This window comes from Hyaena hyaena, unplaced genomic scaffold (assembly GCF_003009895.1).
Source record: "Hyaena hyaena isolate Hyena2069 unplaced genomic scaffold, ASM300989v1 scaffold_49, whole genome shotgun sequence".
Taxonomy (NCBI): Eukaryota; Metazoa; Chordata; class Mammalia; order Carnivora; family Hyaenidae; genus Hyaena; species Hyaena hyaena.
Window position 1 is genome coordinate 2,652,867 of NW_024080681.1, and position 21,323 is coordinate 2,674,189.

Here is a 21,323-nt window from a genome sequence, read left to right on the forward strand (position 1 = left end):
GGGGCGTGGAGGCAAACGGCAGGAGCCGCTGCCTCTTTCCTGGCACTGCTCTATTTATTTCATCCACAAGCCTCCTGACCACATTTGAAACTTCATCATGGTAGAGCCACAGAGAGAATGGAACACGCAGGTAGGCATGAAGGAGGGGAAGAGTGGGCTGGAGCAGGCCCATTATTGGGGTCAGCAGAGAAAACCACTCTACCATTGAGAATTGTGCAGAGTTGGAGGACTCCTGAAAAGTCACTCATTCAACCTCGAAGTCACTCCATCAACCTCAGTGAGATAATGCTGGCTCATCGTCATCACCACCATCATCGTCGTCATCAAGCCCCAGCTGACTGAGTAGCTCCTACATGCCCAGAATCATGCTGGGTATTTTATGTATACAATTTCTCGTCCTCCCAACAACCTGCACGCCGGTGGCATTACATCAGCATATAGATGAGGAGAACAAAGCTCAGGGAAGGTGAGCAGCAGGCCCAATATCAGCTAGGTAACAGGGACTGAAATAAGGCCCTCATCCTTACCTGGTACCTGACAACATCACTCTACAGTACGTCTGTTTGCTTATTTCCATCCACCCTGTGCCTGAATTATTTCCAGGGTCAAGGTACTCCTTACATCCTAACTCATCTTTGGGATTCTAGAATGCTCTTTTGTTTACTGACGCCAAAAACTACCTCCTGGCGGCGTTCCGTTACATGTCTTTGAGGTGGCCCGTTTTATGCCTGGTGACTCCACAGGATGTGTCGAACCCCCTTTCCACACTAATAACTGTGAATATCAGTATAGAGTTCCAGAAGTCTTTACTTCCTCCAGCTAAAAATCCTGGGTTTCTTTTTACCACTCTTCATTTTCAGTTCTAGAAAGGCTGAGAGGCTCTCATTTTAAAGCCCTGGAGATCTGTATTCATAAAAGCATCTATACCTCAGAGAATGCTGGGATGTTATTCTTAATGCTCCCAATGGCTCTTCGAACTGTAGTGTTTATGCAAAAGCAGGCACAGACATAAATCAAAACCCCATTATTCCTCAGCCATGCCAGAGAGCAAGACAAGTCACAGAGTAACTGAATCTCAGGGCTGATGGGGACCCTCTTCTGATGCTGACGATAAGCCGTTTCCAGAGAATGAGTTGTGTTTCAATCTGGCTGTACTTTTACAAATGCCAACCAAGAGCCTCATGGCTTTGGGTCCCAGATTACACCAGGCAGGTGGAAAACAACTTTAGAACCATGTACATACACCCCAAAGAAATCCCGGGACCCTGCTGTGATAGATGGAGATGGAGGTGACCAGCTTCGTCTGTAGAGGGTGGGACTCTTACCCGGCAGCACCCTGGTCTGGGACCTTAAGGAAATCCAAGCTCTCCGGCGTCTGTGACACTCGGTCCGAGCCGGTAGACTGTTGGCGAGGCAAGGGTGGACGGGCCATGGAAGTGTACAGACTTTTCTGATTTAACCTCTGGTTCCCAGGAGCATGGGGATGTGGCACAAACTGGTTTTTGAGGACTCCATTCTGATGGTAACCTAGGGAGGGAAAAAGGGGAGAAAACAAGCTTAAATTTTCCAATCTGCTGAAAGGCTCTCCAAATTTCTTCCATCGATTAGCCAAGAGCAACTCACTCAGCTTCTCTAGGCCGCAGTTTTCCCATCTGCAAATACAGAGGGCGCGACTGTAAATACACTGTGAGGAACAGAGCTAATACGTTGTAAGCTCCCTGGCAAGTGCTTGGACCATGGCACACACTCACACGTGCTTGCTGAACTTAGTATGAGTATCACCAGAGATTCGGGGTTTCAAAGCCCACAAAAGGAAAGGTAGGTTTGCAATGAGTTGGCAGGCACATTCTTGTATCTAAGCAAAATTAGGAGGCTATGATTCAAGAGGGCTGGCAGGCAGTTGTTTAAACAGGTGAACGTCCATTTTCAAGGGGTCAGTCTGGGGTGTCCTCTGCAGAAGCGCACTGTGGGGGGTGGAGGGAACATTCCACACAGGTGGGGAAATGTGGCCACTGCTGGGATCAATCCAGATAGGGCAAGCTCCCATGGCCAAACAACTGCTTCTAGTCAAGATCACATTAGGTAAGTAATGGAATACGGTGATGGGCTCCAAACCACAGGCCTTGGCCTCTTCTCCCTTAGCTCTTCTCCCACGGAGACAGATCTCGGCAAGAATGAAGGAGAACAAGACTCCGCCAGGCACATTTTGGTGAACCTACCATAAAACCTCTTCCAAGTGGATTAAGAAAAGGACTCTTTCGTACAGGTGGGATGACCCTTAGTTTATAAGAGGGACCAGCAGGTCAGAGTGGGCTCTGCCTATGTTAGCTCTGTTGACCTTGAGCAAGATTCATGACCTTTCAGTGTGTCAGTTTCTTCATGAAAGAAACAAGGAGCTTGCTGCCAAGGTTGCCGAGGAGAGGGGCAAACAGAGCAGGGCTGTGAAATTAAAGGGGGACGTTCACAGATGGGCTGCTCCGTGCTGCGTGGGACGCACTCACCCTCGGTGAGTTCAGAAATTAAGAATAAGCACTTAGGGGCGCCTGGGTGGCTTAGTCGGTTGAGCGTCCGACTTTCACTTAGGTCATGATCTCGCGGTTCGTGGGTTCAAGCCCCGCGTCGGGCTCTGTGCTGACTGCCAGCTCAGAGCCTGGAGCCTGTTTCAGAGTCTGTGTCTCCCTCTCTCTGACCCTCCCCTGCTCACGCTGTCTCTCTCTCTCTCCTAGAAAAAAATAAAAAACATTAAAAAAAGAAAGAATAAGCACTTAGAAGCATTCACAGCAGTTTTGTAGACATAGTTCATATGAGTCTTTTGAATCCAGTAAGGAATTTTGGCTTCTACTCTGAACGCTTTTAAAATTCCATTCTTCTAGTAATTTTTTATTCTATCTTACAATAAAAGTACGGTTTGTGATGGGTTGAGAAAGAAAGAAGGAAAGAAGTTAAGGGGCGCCTGGGTGGCTCAGTTGGTTAGGCATCCAACTTCAGCTCGGGTCATGAAATTGCAGTTCACGGGCTCGAGCAATGCATCGGGCCCCACACTGGCAGTGCAGAGCCTACGTGGGATTCTCTCGCTCGCTCTCTCTCTCTCTCGCTCGCTCTCTCTCTCTCTCGACCCCTCCTCTGCTCATGCTTTCTCTCTCTCAACATAAATAAATCAAAACAAAACAAAAAAAGAAATTAAGAAAACAAAGAAAAAACCCAACCTTGTTCCTTCACCAGATAGTTTGAGAAAGGCTAATATAAGGGATTCAGGTCCAACTGCCTCATTTTATTGAGGAAGAAACGGTCACGTAGAGGGTTGGGAGCTGAGCTCAAGGTCAGCCTTTTGGTCTGAGGCAACTTTGGCCAACCTCAGCTGAGGCAAATGAACTTTCCAGGTGGTCGGGCCAGGATTTTGCACAGGGGTAGGGGTGGGGGTGGAGGGGCCACCACCATGGAAGTGGTAACACAATACTACAGTGGTTCTCTTCAGTTCCTTTATGCTTGGATTTTCTTCAAGGGAAAAGGCAGAGAGGAGGAGAGAGAGCTGGGCCAGGCAGCGTGAGGTCTCCAAAAGGGACCTGAATTAGTTTGTCAGCTAGCTACGGGCGTCCATATTTTAGCATATAGCTGCGAGATTCCAGAGCAGGAGATGAAAAAAACGCTTTTCCCTGCTCACTTCAGACACTGCTACAAATACGATTTCCTTGTCTGGGATGATTTAAGTGTGGTCCTAAGGTGACTCCTTCAGACCTAGACTCCTGAACTGATGAACACCAAATATTTTGGGGGCAGTTCCTTATTAACTGAGTTTTATGAGTGATGGAAAAACATTTTGTGCATTTTGAGAGTGCTCTTAAAACACTAAAGGGATTTTTCCAGGAAAAGAGGCTTGCATTCACTCAGGTTTGGATTTTAGTGACCTGTGTGCTGTATTTTAATCATGAAACATGAGAAATATGAAACTTTAAGATCTTGAAAAGTTTTTTTTTTATCCATTTTGTAATTCTCTTAGATGTTCCTTTATTTTTTGGAATAAAGAACCTATCTGACTGAAAATACAAATTTTCCACTTATTCATGAAGCTATTAACTAGTCACAAAATATCATCGTGATACTCGGCCGGAATGGAGGGCTGGCGAGGGGGTTATCACCGGTGAACTCCTAGCCCCACAAAGGCTGCACCCTCCCAACCGAAAAGCTGACAACATCATGGATGCCTTGGGCAAGGAACTCCTTTTTCTCTTACTGATGTACAAAGCCTTCCCTCTGGGAGTAATATTGCTAGGTGATGAAATCCAGATCGTTAACTCAGCCTCAGTTCAGTCTCACAAGCCCATACTTCTGCATTTCGGGCTCCCAAGCAGGGCCATTATGCTGGCGGGAGTGCATCTGGCACTGAAATGGCTCGCGGTCGGGTAATATGTGTGCATCTATCTGCTAACAGGTTTCTTCCCAAATACAGTTTACAAGTGATGGCTCCAGGTTGGCGGTCCCGGTCTCGGGCGCATGCCGTGCTTACCTGGAGGGGGAGGGGCGGCTCTCATTGGGTAGTTGGCATTGTGGGTCCCACCGGAATAGCCTCTGTTTTGAGTTGTGTTCCTCCTGGTAGGACCTGAAATCAACAAGGAAGACAAAGTCAACATCAGTTCCACTGGTTGGTTTCATGGCTTCTGATGGTTTCTTGCTTATGGAAAACTTTTGAGAAGAGTGTGGACTCCAGGTTCCAGCCAGATCTGCAAGGAGGCTGCACTAGAGAAGGGATATTTGAGGGAAGTGCTGTCTTAGCAGCTATGGGACGGGAGGGGCCGGAAGACATGGCGATGGACCCACGGTGTTGAAATGTTAGAGACAATGACTTTACAAAGCAGTATTAACAGTCCTACAAAAGCGTTTCTATTTTTGTGGGCTTTCAAAAGAGATGGGTGGGACATTTTAATGTTTGCACTTGCGGTCTGAACACAGCACGGAACGAGCCCGTGAGGGCTGCATGTCACGGTCACTGGCAAGAAGCACATTTCTGCGCTCACTGTACTTCAGCATAGGGTCAAGAGCCTGCATTGTACAGTCTTCCAATGAAACAGAGACCAGAGAGGACAGAAGCAGGCTTGTACCTTTGACATAGACGGGAGGAGTTAGAAAACAAGCTGGTGCTACCCGGAACCTCACTGGGGGCCAGAACTGGGCCAGGGACGGCAGGAACACTGCCAGGCAGACGGCATCTCTGCAGAGACACGTATGGCAAAGGAACCCAATAGATGGGTCTCAAGTAGGACATGAAGGAGGGTAGGGTTAAGCCAGCTGCAAGAGTGGTGCACAGGGAATTCCTTGCAAGAGAAAGGCTGAGGAACTGAGAAGGATGGGAAGTGAGAAGGCACGAATACCACAAAACGAAGGAGCTGGGTCCTCGGGTCCGGGGACAAGGGGAAGCGGCCTGGTGAGGGTTTCTTTCCCGCTCAGTCCCTGCACTCCTTCCCTCCCGATTGGACAACATTCCACTTCGGGGCCTGCTGAACACTGTTCACAACCTGCTGGTTATCTGTTGCTCTCCTTTGCCATGCTCTTCGCCCAAAGGACTGCTTTCCCTGGGCCAAGAGGCCTCCACATTCCAGTTGGGTTTGGCCAGGGGGAGGTACTGGCAGGAGACCAGAGTGTGAGAGGGGGTCCTGCTTCCTGCCTATAGTCTTCAGCTCAACTCTTTTCTCCCTCTGCCCCTTCAAGTTTAGTGGTAACAATGGTGTCCTGCTGTTTATTGTCCCTGGGTCCCCACTCACTTTGGTCCTTAAGCCAGCCCCCACCTCTGTAAGGAATCCTTGTATGTATATATGTATGTACGTATGTACATATGTATTTAGTTTTAGAGAGAGACAGAGAGAGAGAGACAGAGACAGAGCATTAGCAGGGGAGGGGCAGAGAGAGAGAGGGAAACACATAATCTGCAGCAGGCTCCAGGCTCCAACCTATCAGCACAGGCCTGATGCTGGGCTCAAACCCATGAACTGCGAGATCATGACCCGAGCCAAAGTCGGACACTTAACCAACTAAGCCACCCAGGCATCCAAAGAATCCTCGTATTTAAAGGCATCTTCAAAAACTGCTGTCACGGGGTACCTGGGTGACTTAGTCGGTTAAGCATCCGATTATTAGTTTTGGCTCAGGTCACGATCTCATGGTTCGTAAGTCCCATGTCGAGCTCTGTGCTGAAAGTGTGGAGCCTGCTTGGAATTCTCTCTCTTCCTCTCTTTCTGCCCCTCCTGTGCTCTCCCTCTCTCTCCTTTCTCTATCCAAATAAATAAATAAACTTAAAAAATGTAAACCCAAAAGAACTGCTATCTGTTTTCTGTAAATACCAACTCATATACAGATTTACCCCAACATTTTTTGAGTGGCTATTGTCCATACTGTATTTGTGAGTTATAGGACAGGCCAGTGTGTACCCTTGTACTTCACAAAGGCCTATTTTATGCCTGGCATCCGTTCATTGTACGCATGGAGAAAACTGTATAAAGATATCTATAGTAGATGAAAGCATAGCATATACGGTTACTCTATGCTGTGCATTATAAATTTTATAGATATTGCTAATAAATAGAAAAAGAATCAAAGGTTGGTGAAGGAGTTAGTACAGTGTGGTGGCAGGAGGGGTTTTCTAGTGAAGCCCTTGCTCTATGGTGGAGGGAGGGGCCTTTATCTCCGATGCACAATAATACAACGAAACCCAGTCGAGGGCTGGTAAGCGTGGTCAGGTTCTTCTAGCTGCCAGAAAAGGTAGTGTTTGTATTGTTGACAAGAGCTGACTGGAATGGGCTAGAAATGTGAAGCTAACAAACTGATTATTTTTTCTAATTTTTTAAATGTTTATTTATCTTTGAAAGAGAGAGAAAGAGAAAGAGAATGAGAATGCACAGGGGAGGGGCAGAGAGGAAGACAGAGAATCTGAAGCAGGCTCGTGGGGCTTGAACTCATGGACCATGAAATCATGACCTGAGCTGAAGTTAGATGCTCAACCCGCTGAGCCACCCAGGCACCCCTGATTTATTTTAAACACAATATTTGTAATGGCAGGAATACTATACATAAGTATTCAGAAAGGTTTAGCCTGCCCATTTGCCTTGATGTTGGTTTAGTTGGAAACACTTCAAAGTGACGTAAACCCCAGGCCCAGAAAGCAGTGAATGTGCTGGTTCTCCGCCCTGCAGAGCCCCGTGAGCATCTGGTGAGAAGCGAGCCTGGCACCGAGCAGGGTGAGGAGGGGCGGCGGTGGTCCGCTGCGGGGCCCGCGCACACTTACGGGAGTTCTTGGGCAGGCCCGGTCCGATGCTGACCTGCAGCACTTTGTTACTGGGCTTCAGGATGGCCAGGTCACCGAAGCCTTGGTGGAACTGCACTTGCCGGGAGCCCCCTGCACTCCAGGGACCCCAGGTCTCCTTTTTCAACTTGAGTTCAAGCCTGTGACAAGATTTGTTGGTAACAAGTAGGAACACAGCGGTGAGAAAACAGTGCTCGCAGACCTCAGCAAGGAGTTCTGCTGCTGGGCAAGCGTGCTGTAAAACGAGGCAAACCCAGGTCATCTAAGCCAGCACGGAGCCCTCAAATCGGGACAGCATCCTTGGGTGTGGGGCAGCGGCGTGGTGAGCCCCTGACCAGAGGCACAAGTATCTGGGGCCCAGCATCTCTGAGAAACCAGCTGGTGAGGGAGGTACTCCATAACAGGTACCAACGTCACTCTATCACGTGACCTCAGGTGGGTCTGCCCAGAGGACAAAAGGAACAGACACTCGCCAGCCCACGCCTACTGTGGCGTGTCATTGTGCCTCTCTGATTTCCCTCGGTCTGTTTGTGGAGAACTGAGAGATGCCAGACACAAGATAGCCCATGTCTTCCCAGCATGGAGAGTGGTTATTATTTAATTAAATTTGATTCAGCACTAGCAACCAAAACCCAAATAGATGGGAAGTTTACCCACAGCTCCAAAACGCCCCAGCCAGTTTTTATTTTTCATACTGCCTATGTGCCTACATAACACAATTCCATCTTCTGCTTTTTTTAACTTATATTTTCTCATGTCCTAAGACAGAAAAACCCTAATTTTAAGTAGTTATCCATATTACTTCACAAAAATGCAAAAGTGATCTTTCAAGGTCGGTAACAGCCATCACGCCTGTCTTCTACAGGCCCTAGGATTCTCTGGGGGAAATGGAGGCACACAGGGCTGGGCTTCTCTGAGGCCACTGAAGCCAGTCAGAGCCCCGCTCCACCCCACAAGCCTCCTCTCTTCTCAGCCTTTACCACAGCAGGGAGATCACGTTTTACTCAGGGTTTTGGGCCCCAGAGCCCCACTTACGTATTGCTAAATTTCAGAGGTAGTTGCTTCTGGGTTTTTTCTTCATAACGCTTTGCTAAGAGGCTCAAGAATTCCGTTTTGAAGACCGACTCAAGCAAACTGTCATACTCTTGCTCATGAAGAATGAAAATGTCATCCTGCATCGTACTGCAAAGAGATTGGAATGACTTAATGAAAGTTGCACTCTGTTTATTCCATTTTATCCGCTTAAAAAAATTCTGTAAGATAGTATTAGGTTTCTACAGTCTAAGTGATAATCTTTAAAAACAAAACACTACAGCTATAAATTACATAACAAAATTGCTGAAATCTGCTTTCGAAGGAAGTTTATAACCCACCAAAAGCGTAATGAAAATAAATCTCCCACGTGACTTTTAAAATCAGGAATTTAAGGACAACTTAGTCTGTATTAAAAAAAAAAGCCACATACACACTTTCAAATTCAACTTCTACGTTCTCAGGATCGTAAAAATCCAAACCGTCACGAATAGAATGTAGCTGAAAGTGAACAATTCCACTTAAGTGCCAAGTTAGTAGAATTTACAATATGGTTGTGGCTATTGTAATAAATAATGACTAGAAGAATTATAGCTCAGTTATGAAAAGGGAAGCCAATATCCTGGGCTCTGTACACTCATTAGGAGTCTTTGGGTGTTGGGTGCTCTGCTTAAACTGTGTGTCACAAGCTGCTGAATTCACAAACACACCAGACTATGGACATCAACAAGACAGGTGGACCAACAGCAAGCAAGCACAAGTATCACCTTCAAGCCACTGGACTTAGTGGGATGGGGCGCGGTAGGGGTGGGGGGAGAGAACACACCTCTGTGGAGACTGCGTGTTTGGATGGGGTAGGGCTGTGGGCCAACTCGGGACTGGAGGGAGGAAACATGAGATGCTGCAGGAAGAATGGAAGAGGCTGAGGCAAACCCAGTTCTGGGGGAAAATGCTTACTGGTAGAGGGGACTGATTAGACTCAGTTCCATCTCCAAGCCCAGCTAGACTTCATGGAAATTACAACACACATATAATTACTACTTTTTATTCCCCAGCTATTAGATGTAGAGCTCAGTTGAAGGAGGCCACCACCCCCAAAGGTTCCATAATACACACACTTACAAATACCTCCAAGTACCACCATCCACTATGTAAGACAACCCTCTAAAGAATGACATTTCATTAGGGATGGTGTTTTCCAGGTATAAAAAACAAAGCAAACCTGTTTCAATGAACTGACCACAGTAACATTTTCATCTTCCCAAGTGCAGGAAATACCAACAACATGGTGTGTGTGTGTGTGTGGTTTTGTTTTTAGTAACCAGAGATGAGCTGTGTCACACAGGGGCCTGCTCTTGGGGCCCCAAATACTGCTATACCAGTAGGTTACAAAGCCAGATGGGAAGGCGAGTACGGAGAATTCAGGCATAGAAAAGCTTTGAGATTAAGGATTCTTTTTTCATGTAGACTCTGACCCATTTAAACTGCAATCCCATGGTCTCTCTGTTCAGTTCCGTAAATATTACAAGGTTGAGGTAGACCAGAGGTCTTCTCCGGGCAGACAGGCCTTGGTGGCTTCTCAGGAACTTCTCTCTTTGAGCCTAGAAGGGAGCTAACGACCTGTACCTGACTGAGTCAGTGGCTTTAGCCATAGCCTCTCTTCCTGAAACCTCAACCCCTTGGCTTTCCTACAAGAAAGGAGCTTGGCAATCTACAGGAGAGGAAAGGTCTAAGGTAGGACCAGAGCACCTGGAATTTAAAGGCTCAGAACGGCAGCATGCACAAACCACAAGGGAGGGATGAGTAAACTAGGAGTAACAAGACAGCAGCACAGGGAAAGGGAGCTCGGCCCTTTAAAGCCTGTTTAATGAAGATGAGTCTGCAGAAGAGCTCTTTTTAGATGTAAAGTCAGAATACTTTACAGGCATTTTTGAACATATAACGGCAATTTAGGAGGAGCACTGGGTGATTATTACCTCAAGCCTTTGTTTTCAAACTTTACTACATCACACAACTAGTTTCCTTTACACTCTTCTTATAGTTGGGATGTAGCTTTTTCTGTCATGATGAAGACTGTGGCAACTGGTGGTTTAAACGACATTTGCATTTTTGTCCAGTTACTCAAAAGCATGTGCAAGAGCAATTCAGGACAAACGTGACCATTGTACAGGGCCTGGGGGCCAGGCATTTACTCTTTCCCTTTACAGGTAGGACCAGGAGGTTGTACAAGTCACTTATGCTGGCCACTCATTGGCCAGCACTATGTCACATGGTTACACCTAACTGCAAGGAAGCCTGGGAAATGCAGTCTTAGGGGAGGCTGTCAGCTACTCATACATAAAGGAGAGAATAGGTATTGCAGGACAGCTCACAATCTCTACTATACTTCCTTGTTCATAAACTTTTCCAAACTAGGGATTGGAATCTTTGCGTAGTCTGGGAATGCACCTCAGAGGGCCTAGCCACAAAGTTACTATCATCTTCCTGTGTTTAGGCAGATGAAAACTCTAGAAACGTCTTGATGACTTCGATTATAGCAATTCAGAACTCCAAACAAAGGCACTTATGTAAACATCATTTGGAATTAGTGAAGTAAACCCCAAGCATCCCGGCCCAGGGGTAAGAAGACTGCTGCATGAGGAAGGGGGTGTATGCAATAGGGAAAGAGTAAAACAAGAAGCCCCACATTTCGGTGTGTGGGGTGCAGAATGGAACTCTGCTTGATGCAGAGTGCTCTTGGGCATGTCTGGATGTGTCTGTTTCCCTGGCTGCACTTCTTCGCGGGACAGTGCTTTTTCAACCGGGCTAAATGAGCCCAACACAAGTAACCCTGAGTAGTTTAATGTGCTTAGATTTATTAGGAGTTTCATTACCATAAAGAACAAAAGCAAGAAGGCCAAAGCTTCAGGGCCAATTATCAGCAGGAGTCTGGAAATGAGAAGAAGTGTTTGGACACTTTGACTTGAGCCATCAAATTAAAAACCCTTCCCTCCGGTGACCCAGGCATGGGAGTCAGTGAAACCCCCCCTCAGTCAGGCCAGAGTTTCAAGTTCATCTGCCTCTCCTCAGCCCATGCTCCAGGGTCTGAAAACAAAGCTTTTACATTTATTTATTCTAAAAATTCAGACTTATCTTTGGACCTCACCCCTGTCTTATTCATATGCTCAAGCTGCAATTCCTTACAGATGTTTGATGTAGTCCCCTGTGTTGAAAGATCCTTTATTAGTAGTCCCTGGTTTGGCTCCCTATTTGCTTCTTATATTGCTGACAACGCTAGAAAATCTTGTTTCACTCCCCTAACCAGTATCTTTTCACAAAAAAAATGTTACAAAACACTGAGTCAAGACTTAAAGGAGTTTTTTTCCTTAAGATGAAAAGGCAATTTCTTAGGCCAGCGCTGCCTTTATTTAAACCTTTATATATGCTCCTTTTAGCACACTAGATAGTACAGAGGTGGTTAAAGAAGAAAATAAGCCCGGGGGCCTGGGTGGCTCCGTCGGTTAAGTGTCGGGCTCAGGTCATGATCTCATGGTTCATGAGTCCAAGCCTCGCATCGGGCTCTCTCTCCCTCTCTTTTTGCCTCTCCCCTGCTCGCCTGCACACGTGCTCTCTCTCTCAAAAATAAACACAAAGAAGAAGAAAATAAACCTTCTCCAGAATTCTACCATTCAAAGAAACCAGTGGCACCTGTTTTGGGGCTACCTGACTTCCCTGAACAAGTGCAGACACACGCTGTATCAGGCCTAAACACGGGCCTCCGAGCGAAGCCTCACAGACCCCCCAGTGAGCAGGCCCGTTGCCATCTTGTATCCCAGGAGTATCCTGTGTATCATCTCCTAACACTTGTAACCTGTATGGCAAATGCCTACTCAGGGATTTGCTCCCCTTCCAGAATGCCAGGGAGCTCCTTGAGGCAGTGACTATGTTCTCATTCACCTCCAAATTCCAGAGTTGAACAGAAGGTAGGTGGTCAGTCCAAAAATGTTGACAGCTTCCAGGTTCCCAAATTTCAAAGGTTACATCAGGTCAAGATTTCAGTAATGCTTCAGGTCAGCTGAGCAGTGGCAAAGCAGGCTGTTCTAACTTCCAGGCTTAGCCAATGTCCACCCACATAGACATACTGGAAAATCTATTGAACCAGACAGGGAGCCACATAGTTTTTGGTCTCCGGCCTCTGGTGATCAGCTATTAAAATGACAAGGACTCGGGGTGCCTGGATGGCTTAGCCGGTTAAGCGTCCGACTTCCGCTTATGTCATGATCTCGCGGTTCGTGGGTTCGAGCCCCGCGTCGGGCTCTGTGCTGACTGCCAGCTCAGAGCCTGGAGCCTATTTCAGAGTCTGACCCTCCCCTGCTCATGCTGCCTCTCTCTCTCTCTCCTAGAAATAAATAAAAATATTTAATTAAAAAAAATGACAAGGACTATTAGAAGCCTCATCAGAGGGGGGGCCAAGATGGCAGAACAGCATGGAAGGTTTTTTTGTCTACTGTCCCTGCAATGCAGCCAGATCAACACTACACCATCTTGAGGATTTGAGGATTACCACAACAATCTGCACAACCCGAACCACAGAACTCATCAGGTACACAGTGCAGAGGGGTGAACGGGGGGGAGAGACAAGCCTCAGAGGGCAGGGAGCTGTTTTTGCTTGTGGAGAGAAGTCGGAGACCGGGGAGAGTATGGCAAAGGACCCCCCACAAAAAGCAGCTGGAGACAAAGTGGAAAAGTAGAAACAGCCGAAGAGACTGAATAAAAAAGGGAGAAAGGAAAAAGGAGAGGGTTTAAATTCTATGAAGACTCTATAAACAGGGGGAGGGAGTGCAGAGTCTGGAACTCTACAGCTCAATACCTGGCGGCGCTCTGGTGGGAAGGGCGAATCCCCAGGAGCACAGCGAGGTCTGGGGGCCCTTGGGCAACGAGGCGAGAGGCGGTTCCCCTGCTGGGAGGACACCTGACAGAGGCTGTGCCCGCCCCCCCCCCCGCACAGGCAAAGACCCCACTGGACCCCAGAGAACAGCCACATTTGCTGGTGCCAGAACAAGGACGTTAAGGGTGAAGCCTGGTACCAGCTGTGTCTTGTGATTTGCCATAATCCCTGAAACACTGCTGCTACACCATTGCGTGAACTTTTACTCGGGCGGGCTGGCACCCAGCTACAGCCTCTGGGCACTGGCAGCAGTGTGGTCTCGCGAATGTTCCTGGGGGCGGGCGGCACCCAGCCATTGCTCAGTGAGACCCACCTCTAGAAGGTCTGAGCAGATCAAAGCTGCAGTCCCTCAGAAGTGAGGGGTCGGGAAACACAGCCACCTCTGAGATAAAACTCAGGAGGGAGGTGTCGCCTGGCAGTCTGACGACTTGGTCACAGACAGTGTAGAAGTGAGGAGTGGACAGAAGCTGGAGATAAAGGAAGGGTGCTTGACTGCCAGTTGTGGAGAACACAGAGTTCAGATACCAGAGACTGGGTAGCAGGACGACACCATTTTCACCCCGCCCAGGCACGCGCATACACACCTACAAGCACCACAGCAATCCACCCCAGGAAACTAAGCAGCACCATCTAGTGGAGAACAGAGCCATTACACTAAACCCTGCCCAAATGGGCCAACAGCGCTCTTGACAAACTCAAGTCTCTCCACCTGCTTAGTTTACGGACTATCAAGTCCTTCACAGCTTGACTTCTACAGGAAACCAGATGTAATTTCAATGTACTTCATTCTGTTCACTGGTCCTTTTATTCAATTTTTTTTCTTTTTCTTTCCTTATTCTTGAATACAGAAAGAAAAAAATATATTTTTATTTTTCATTTTTATTAAAAAATTTTTTAATTTTTCTACTATATTTTTTACTTTTGTAAATTTTTAAAATTCTATTTTACTTTCATCATTTCACTTTATTCTATTTTATTGCATTCACTTTTTCAAATTTTCAAACATTTCCCTTTTTTCCCCTATTTTGTTTTTTTCCTTTTCTTATCTTTCCCTTTCTTTTCTAATCTATCAAGCTTCTTTCAACAACCAGACCAAAACACACCTAAAATCTAGCATCCTTTATATGATTTCTGTTATTTTAATTTTTTAATTTTAATTTTTCTTCCTATACTAATTCCTTTTCTTCCTCCAAAAGGATGAAACGAAGGAACTCACCCCAAAAGAAAGAAAAGGAAGAAACAACAGCCAGGGACTTAATTAACATAGATATAAGCAAGATGTCTGAACCCAGAATTTAGAATCACAATAATAAGACTAGCTGGGATTGAAACTAGATTAGGATCCCTTTCTGTGAAGGTAAAAGAAGCAAGCACTAGTCAGGATGATATAAAAAATGCTGTAACTGAGCTGTAATCTCTTATGTATGCCACAGCGGCAAGGATGGATGAGGCAGAGCAGTGAATCAGTGATACAGAGGACAAACTTATGGAGACTAATGAAGCAGAATAAAAGAGGGAGACTAAGGCAAAAGAGCACAAAATAAAAATTAGAGAACTCAGTGATTCATTAAAAAGGAGTAACATGAGAATCATAGGAGTCTCAGAAGATGAAGAGAGGAAAAAAAGGGTAGAAGGGTTATGTGAGCAAATCATAGCAGCAAACTTTCCTTACCTGGGAAAGACACAGATATCAAAATCCAGGAAGTACAGAGAACTCCCATTAAATTCAACAAAAACCGACCATCAAGAAGGCATATCACAGTCAAATTCACAAAATATTCAGGGAAGGAAAGACTCATAAAAACAGCAAGGGAAAAAAGTCCTGAACCTACAATGGAAGACAGATCAGGTTCGCAGCCGACCTATCCACAGAAACTTGGCAGGTCAGTAAGGAGTGGCAGGATATATTCAATGTGCTGAATCGGAAAAATATGCAGCCAAGAATTCTTTATCCAGCAAAGGCTGTCTGTCATTCAAAATAGGAGAGATAAAAAGTTTGCCAGACAAACAAAAATTAAAAGAGTTTGTGACCACTAAACCAGCCCTGCAGGAAATTTTAAGGGAGACTCACTGAGGGGAGAAAAGATGGGAAAAAAAAAAAAAAAAAAAAAAAAGACCAAAAGCAAAAGAGGAGAAAGGACCAGGGAACATAACCCAAAACTCCAACTCTACAGGCAACATAATGGCAATAAATTCTTATCTTTCAGTACTCACTCTAAACGTCAATGTACTAAATGCTCCAATCAAGACATAGGGTAACAGAATGGACAAGAAAACAAGATTGATCTATATGCTGTTTACAAGAAACCCACTTTAGACCTAAAGACACCTACAGATTGAAAGTAAGGGGATGGAGAACCATCTATCATGCTAATGGTCACCAAAAGAAAGCCAGAGTACATACTTATACCACACAACCTAGATTTTAAAATGAAGACTGTAACAAGAGATGAAGAAGGGCATTATATCATAATTAAGGGGTCTATCCACCAAGACTTAACAATTGTAAACATTTTTGCTCCAAATGTGAAAGCACCCAAATATATATATCAATTAGTCACAGATATACAGAAATTCATTGATAATAATACCATAATAGTAGGGGACTTCAACACCCCACTTACGCAAAGGATAGATCATCTAAACAGAAAATCAACAAGGAAACCATGGCGTTGAATGACACACTGGACCAAATGGACTTAACAGATATATTCAGAACATTTCATCCTAAAGCAACAGAACACACATTCTTCTTGAGTGAACATGGGATATTCTCCAGAATAGATCACATACTGTGACACAAATTAGACCTCAACAGTTATAAAAAGATCGAGGTCATACCATGCATATTTTCAGACCACAATGCTATGAAACAATACAATGACACAATGCTATTTTCAAGCACAAGAAAAAATTTGGAAAGATAATAAATACTTGGAGACTAAAGGACATCCTACTAAAGAATAAATGGGGTGCTCGCTTTGGCAGCACATATACTAAAACTGGAACAAGATAGAGAAGATTAGCACGGCCCCTGTGCAGGGATGACATGCAAATTCATGAAGCATTCCATATTAAAAAAAAAAAAAAAAAAAGAAGAACGAATGGGCTAACCAAGAAATTGAAGAGGAAATTAATAAGTACATGGAAGCCAATGAAAATGATAACACCACAGCCCCAAACCTCTGGGACACAGCCAAAGCAGTCCTAAGAGGGAAGTACATAGCAATCTAGGCCTTCCTAAAGAAGGAAGAAAGGTCTCAGACCTAACCTAACACCTCAAAGATCTGGGAAAAGAACAGCAAATAAAACCCAAAACCAGAGAAGACAGGAAATAATAAAGATTAGAGCAGAAATCAATGCTTCAATGAAACCAGCAGCTTGGGTCTTTGAAAGAATTACCAAAATTGATAAATCCCTAGCCAGTTTGATTAAAAGGAAAAGGACCCAAATAAAAGAATGACAAGTATCACATGACTTTACTCATATGAGGAATTTAAGATACAAAACAGATGAACATAAGGGAAGGGAAACAAAAATAATATAAGAGCAGGGAGGGGGCAAACTATTTCAATATTGGCATAGAGAAGGATTTTAACAGATGTCTTGTACTTCAGGGCAAAAGCTGTATTGTGCGTTCATGTGCCGGAGACTGTGAGGCTTAGTGCTAGATTACCAGCTGCAATGACGGCCCCATGGCTTCTAGTTAAGACCATCAATGTGCCCACAACATTGGTCTTCTGGACCACCTCTAACTCTTATATAATATAACCACTGGGAAAGCAGAATGGGCTCACAGCTCCCAAGCAAACCAACCAACTGTGTGAAAACAACCATGCGACAGTTTGGGAAATGAGAGCAGGACTAAATACTTGATATGAAGGATTTAGTGTTCATCTCCTTAGCGGTGATCACGGCATTGTGGTTAGTTTTGTCTAAAGAGGCTTTGTCTGGGGCGCCTAGCAGGCTGTGAGTAGAGCATGTAACTCTTGATCCTGGGGTCATGAGTTTGAGCCCCACACTGGATATAGAGACTACTTAAAGATAAAATCTTAAAAGAAAATTTTAGGGGTGCCTGGGTGGCTCGGTCAGTTAAGCATCTGACTTTGGCTCAGGTCATGATCTCATGGTTCAGGGGTTTGAGCCTCTCATTTTGTTCTGTGCTGACAGCTCACAGCCTGGAGCCTGCTTCAGATTCTGTGTGTGTGTGTCTCTCTCTCTCGATCCCTCCCCTGTTCACACCCTGTCTCTCTCTCAAAAATAAATATTAAAAAAATCTTTTTAAGAAAAAGAAAGAAAATTTTAGGTAAAGAAAAATACATAGGCCAGGCCCAATAGCTGCAAGCCCATTCTGCTTTCCCAGTGTTTATGTAGTAAGAGTTAGAGGTGGTCCAGAAGACCAAGGTTGTGGGCACACTGATGGTCTTAACTAGAAAAAGCCATGGGGCCGTCATTGCAGCCGGTAGTCAAGCACTAAGCCTCACAGTCTCTGGCACATGAACGCACAATACAACTTTTTCCCTGAAGTGCAAGACATCTGTTAAAATCCTTCCCTATACCAGGATTGAGATAGTTTGAAAGCATGTGCACACGCATGCGTGCGCACACACACACACACACACGCTTGGTGGTCTGGTACCACAATCAATTTCTACCCTGCGTTTGATTCCGTACATAACATCACCCATGTGGTGCCTTCCTCACTTGGTTTAGATTACTGGCCTAACCCGGTGGATGAAGGAAATGAGGGAACAGTATGAATCTGGGTGAACGTGAGGCCCTGTGACTGCAACATGCACAGATCACAAGTTACAGTGACTCAGACTCCTCTCTCCCCGGAGCCACAATTTTTGGACTAAGCACCTCATTTTATTACATCCTGTAACAGGGAAAGGCCGTAAGAGAGCAAACGTCCAGACCGTGAGGAAGCAGCAGTAGAAGGTGGTTTTACTACGAGACAAGGCAGCCCCAAAGGCTGTTCGAGAAAACAAGACAGAAGGAAAGAATTTGGGGGGGACAGCCCACACCTTGATAAACACCAAGGCCTAGACAAAAAAGATAGTGTCAAAGTGCCCGATATAAATGGAGACATATGGTTATTTATGATCAAGCATTGCCTAAGTGGCCTGAAGACTGAAGACACAGGCCTGGGCAATAACAACAGGAAGAATGAAAGTCACTCTCAGAGTAACGCGCACATGTGCCCGGAGCGGTGATTCCCTGGCGTTGAGCCACTGCCCCTGTCAGGAGCACACGACAGGCTTCTGCCAACCCCGCTTAGCCCAGGTGTGGCCTGTCCCCATGCAAGAAACAAAGAAGCTTCTGGTTGGGTTCCTTGGAACAGCAAGGGCAGCCTCAGTGCCCAGCTCGCAGGGAGTGTGGCCGGCAGGCTGCCCAGCTCAGGCTGTGGCCCAGCTCGTGAGCAGAATGCTCGGGAAGGTCTTCTCAAAACTGGACAGGGGCGCCTGGGTGGCTTAGTCGGTTGGGCGTCCGGCTTTCGCTTGGGTCATGATCTCGTGGTTTGTGGGTTCGAGCCCCGCGTCGGGCTCTGTGCTGACTGCCGGCTCAGAGCCTGGAGCCTGTTTCAGTCTGTGACTCCCTCTCTCTGACCCTCCCCTGCTCACTCTCTCTCTCTCTCTCTCCTAGAAATAAATAAAAAACATTAAAAAAAAATTTAAAAAAAAAAAAAAAAAACTGGACAGTGCCTGGAACTCTTGCTTAAAACCTACGGCCCTGAGACCCACTGAGGTGGGGTCTGCAAAGAAGGCCGCTAATGGGCTCATCCGCTTAGAAGTTTCCCCACATCCTGAGCTGAATGAAACGTTTTCAACACTTGACCTCACACCCCCACCTGGCCCTTTCTCAGGAAAACTGGGAACAGAGAGGACCAGAAACCACAGTCACACAGGCAAGAATGGACACAACTTGAAATCTGTTTTGGATTATCACACTGGAGCCAGGATTTCCAGCCTCGTAGCTCGGACGCCCGAGCACACAAAACCCCAGCTTTTTCCTGAGAGCGGCAGTTTTGTCTTCTGTGTGGAATAAGAGGTTAGAGGTATCCCAATTCCAGGAAGAGGTGTTCATAAGGCACCAGAACCTCACGACTTTCAACGCAATGGCAGCCAGTAGCCTTCCCTCCGCAGAAGCAGTGGTCTCAGAAGGGCCCACAGATGCCACTCGAGGGGGAAGCCACTGAGCTCAGAGGGGCCTTTCTTCCTCTTTTCTTAGCCTTCTGTGACTGGGAGGATTTCCTCTCATGAGAAGGAACTGAGGGAACTCTGAGCAGGGCAGATTTAAAAGGCGTCTCCTTACACATACAAGCCCCTCTGCCAAAAGAAAGCTGAGGCCCCTGCCTGTGAACTTGGGATTGAAGGGGGCATTTGGCAATGACGCCAGGGCTGCTTGGGCCTTTGCTGGGGAAATGGGTCAGGTCTTCGATGTGGGCAAGGTGGGCTTCGGGACAGGACCCTGGTCCCCTGGCCCCACTTCAGTAAAAGCATTTATACTGTGTTTCAGAAACCAGGTTTTTCTCTTACTTTGTGGGAAGAAAGGATGCGAGTTCCCCTTGACTAGTGGAGCTGACCAGAAGGCCACTTCTTGGAATCTCATTCCTGAGACCTACGAAGGTCAGGCCTTCTCAGGGAAGAAGAGGAAAAACTCAGTTCTCTTCACCAGGATCTTGACAACGGGGGAGCCGGGCCAGGCCTTTCTCCAGTTTAGAACCACTGATAGGCGGAAATGAGGAGGGCCGGGCAGCCTTGCCTCCCACCCTCGCCGCTCACCTGAGGGACACGGACAAGATTCTCTCCATCTCGATTCTCCGCTTCAGCACTTCCTTCACCAGGCCTTTGTCTGGGCCCTGTTTCACTTTCTCTCGTCCAATTAAGTACAAGCACTTTGGAGTAAGAAGCAAGTCTCGCTTTACACCCTGTAAAGAGAGGTGCTTTAAGAAGGTGGACAGGGGGCACCTGGGTGGCTTAGATGGTTGGGCAGCCAACTGTGGCTCAGGTCATGATCTCATTGTTCGGGGGTTCGAGCCTCGCGTAGGGCTCTGTGCTGGCAGCTAGCTCAGAGCCTGGAGCCTGTTTCAGATTCTGTGTCTCCCTCTCTGACTCTCCCCTTCTCACGCTGTCTCTCTCTCTCTCTCTCAGAAATCAACAAAAAAACGTTAAAAAAAATTTAAAAAAAGAAGGTGGACAGACATGTCAAAAAGGCAACTTCCCCCACAATGGGCAGCGATGAGTGTGTACCTTGAACCTTCTGTCGTACTTGGTGACTGTGTCTGCAAAGTCGATCTTCTCCCTTTTCCCCACGAACTGCTGGAGTTCCGGGTGTTCCTCCATTCCGATGTAATCCCCGATGAAGTTCCTGTTAATACTATTCCTCCTTCTCTCTTTCTTGTTCAACAGGAGGTCTGAGGCTGCAGTTCCCGAAAGGCCAGAGAAGAGAGAAGGGCCAGGGCCCCAGAAAGAGGAGGAATATTGTGTGGAAATACACAGAGAAACTCAAAATGAATACAAGATTTTAACACGTGACATTATAGGCAAAGTAAAGCGAACTTGTAACTCCGTCTGAGCTCACAATTATTCTTGAGATTTGTTAAATGCATGAAACAAAATGACTACAATACCTTCTTCTCTCATTTGGACGTATTTCTTCCGGGCCACAAATTTCCTCCATGATTTCTGTATCACTCGAGCATACCCATCATACTTTCTCTCTCTCATTTCTTCTAGAAGGAATAGCTGTGAAGGTACAGAGGGCAAATGTGAGCCAATTCATGAGACGTGAACATCACTTTTTTGGGTTATTCCAGAGACACTCAGTTTAGTCAAGGGCGTAACATGGGGAGAAGTTTCTCTGACTTGTGAACAAATGTGAAAAAATTATTATTGGGGCATATGGTTTCTAATTACTATAATGTCTTTAAAATTTTGGGGGGGTTTATTTACGTTTTGGTGGTGGTGCGGTAGAGAGAGAGAGAGAGAGAGAGAGAGAGAGAATCCCAAGCAGGCTCCGTGCTGTTAGCACAGAACCTGACTCGGGGCTTCAACCCATGAACCATGACCT

The 21,323-nt window shown here is 46.2% G+C and overlaps 1 protein-coding gene and 1 non-coding gene across 2 annotated transcripts in view; one reads left to right on the top strand and one right to left on the bottom strand.

Annotated features, from left to right (window-relative positions):
* Nucleotides 1–21,323, bottom strand: part of MYO1E (myosin IE) — a 209,459-nt gene that overhangs the window by 17,964 nt on the left and 170,172 nt on the right. Inside the window, exons 20-26 of the mRNA XM_039230661.1 lie at nt 20,884–20,998; nt 20,504–20,673; nt 20,036–20,181; nt 8,327–8,473; nt 7,274–7,431; nt 4,505–4,597; nt 1,326–1,527 (exon numbers count right to left, since the gene is read on the bottom strand). Coding sequence (XP_039086592.1) covers nt 1,326–1,527; nt 4,505–4,597; nt 7,274–7,431; nt 8,327–8,473; nt 20,036–20,181; nt 20,504–20,673; nt 20,884–20,998 — 1,031 coding nt within the window. The remainder of the gene's footprint in view (nt 1–1,325; nt 1,528–4,504; nt 4,598–7,273; nt 7,432–8,326; nt 8,474–20,035; nt 20,182–20,503; nt 20,674–20,883; nt 20,999–21,323) is intronic.
* On the top strand, nt 16,223–16,329 carry LOC120230885. The gene has a single exon (XR_005528201.1). It is a non-coding gene; the product is annotated as a U6 spliceosomal RNA (small nuclear RNA).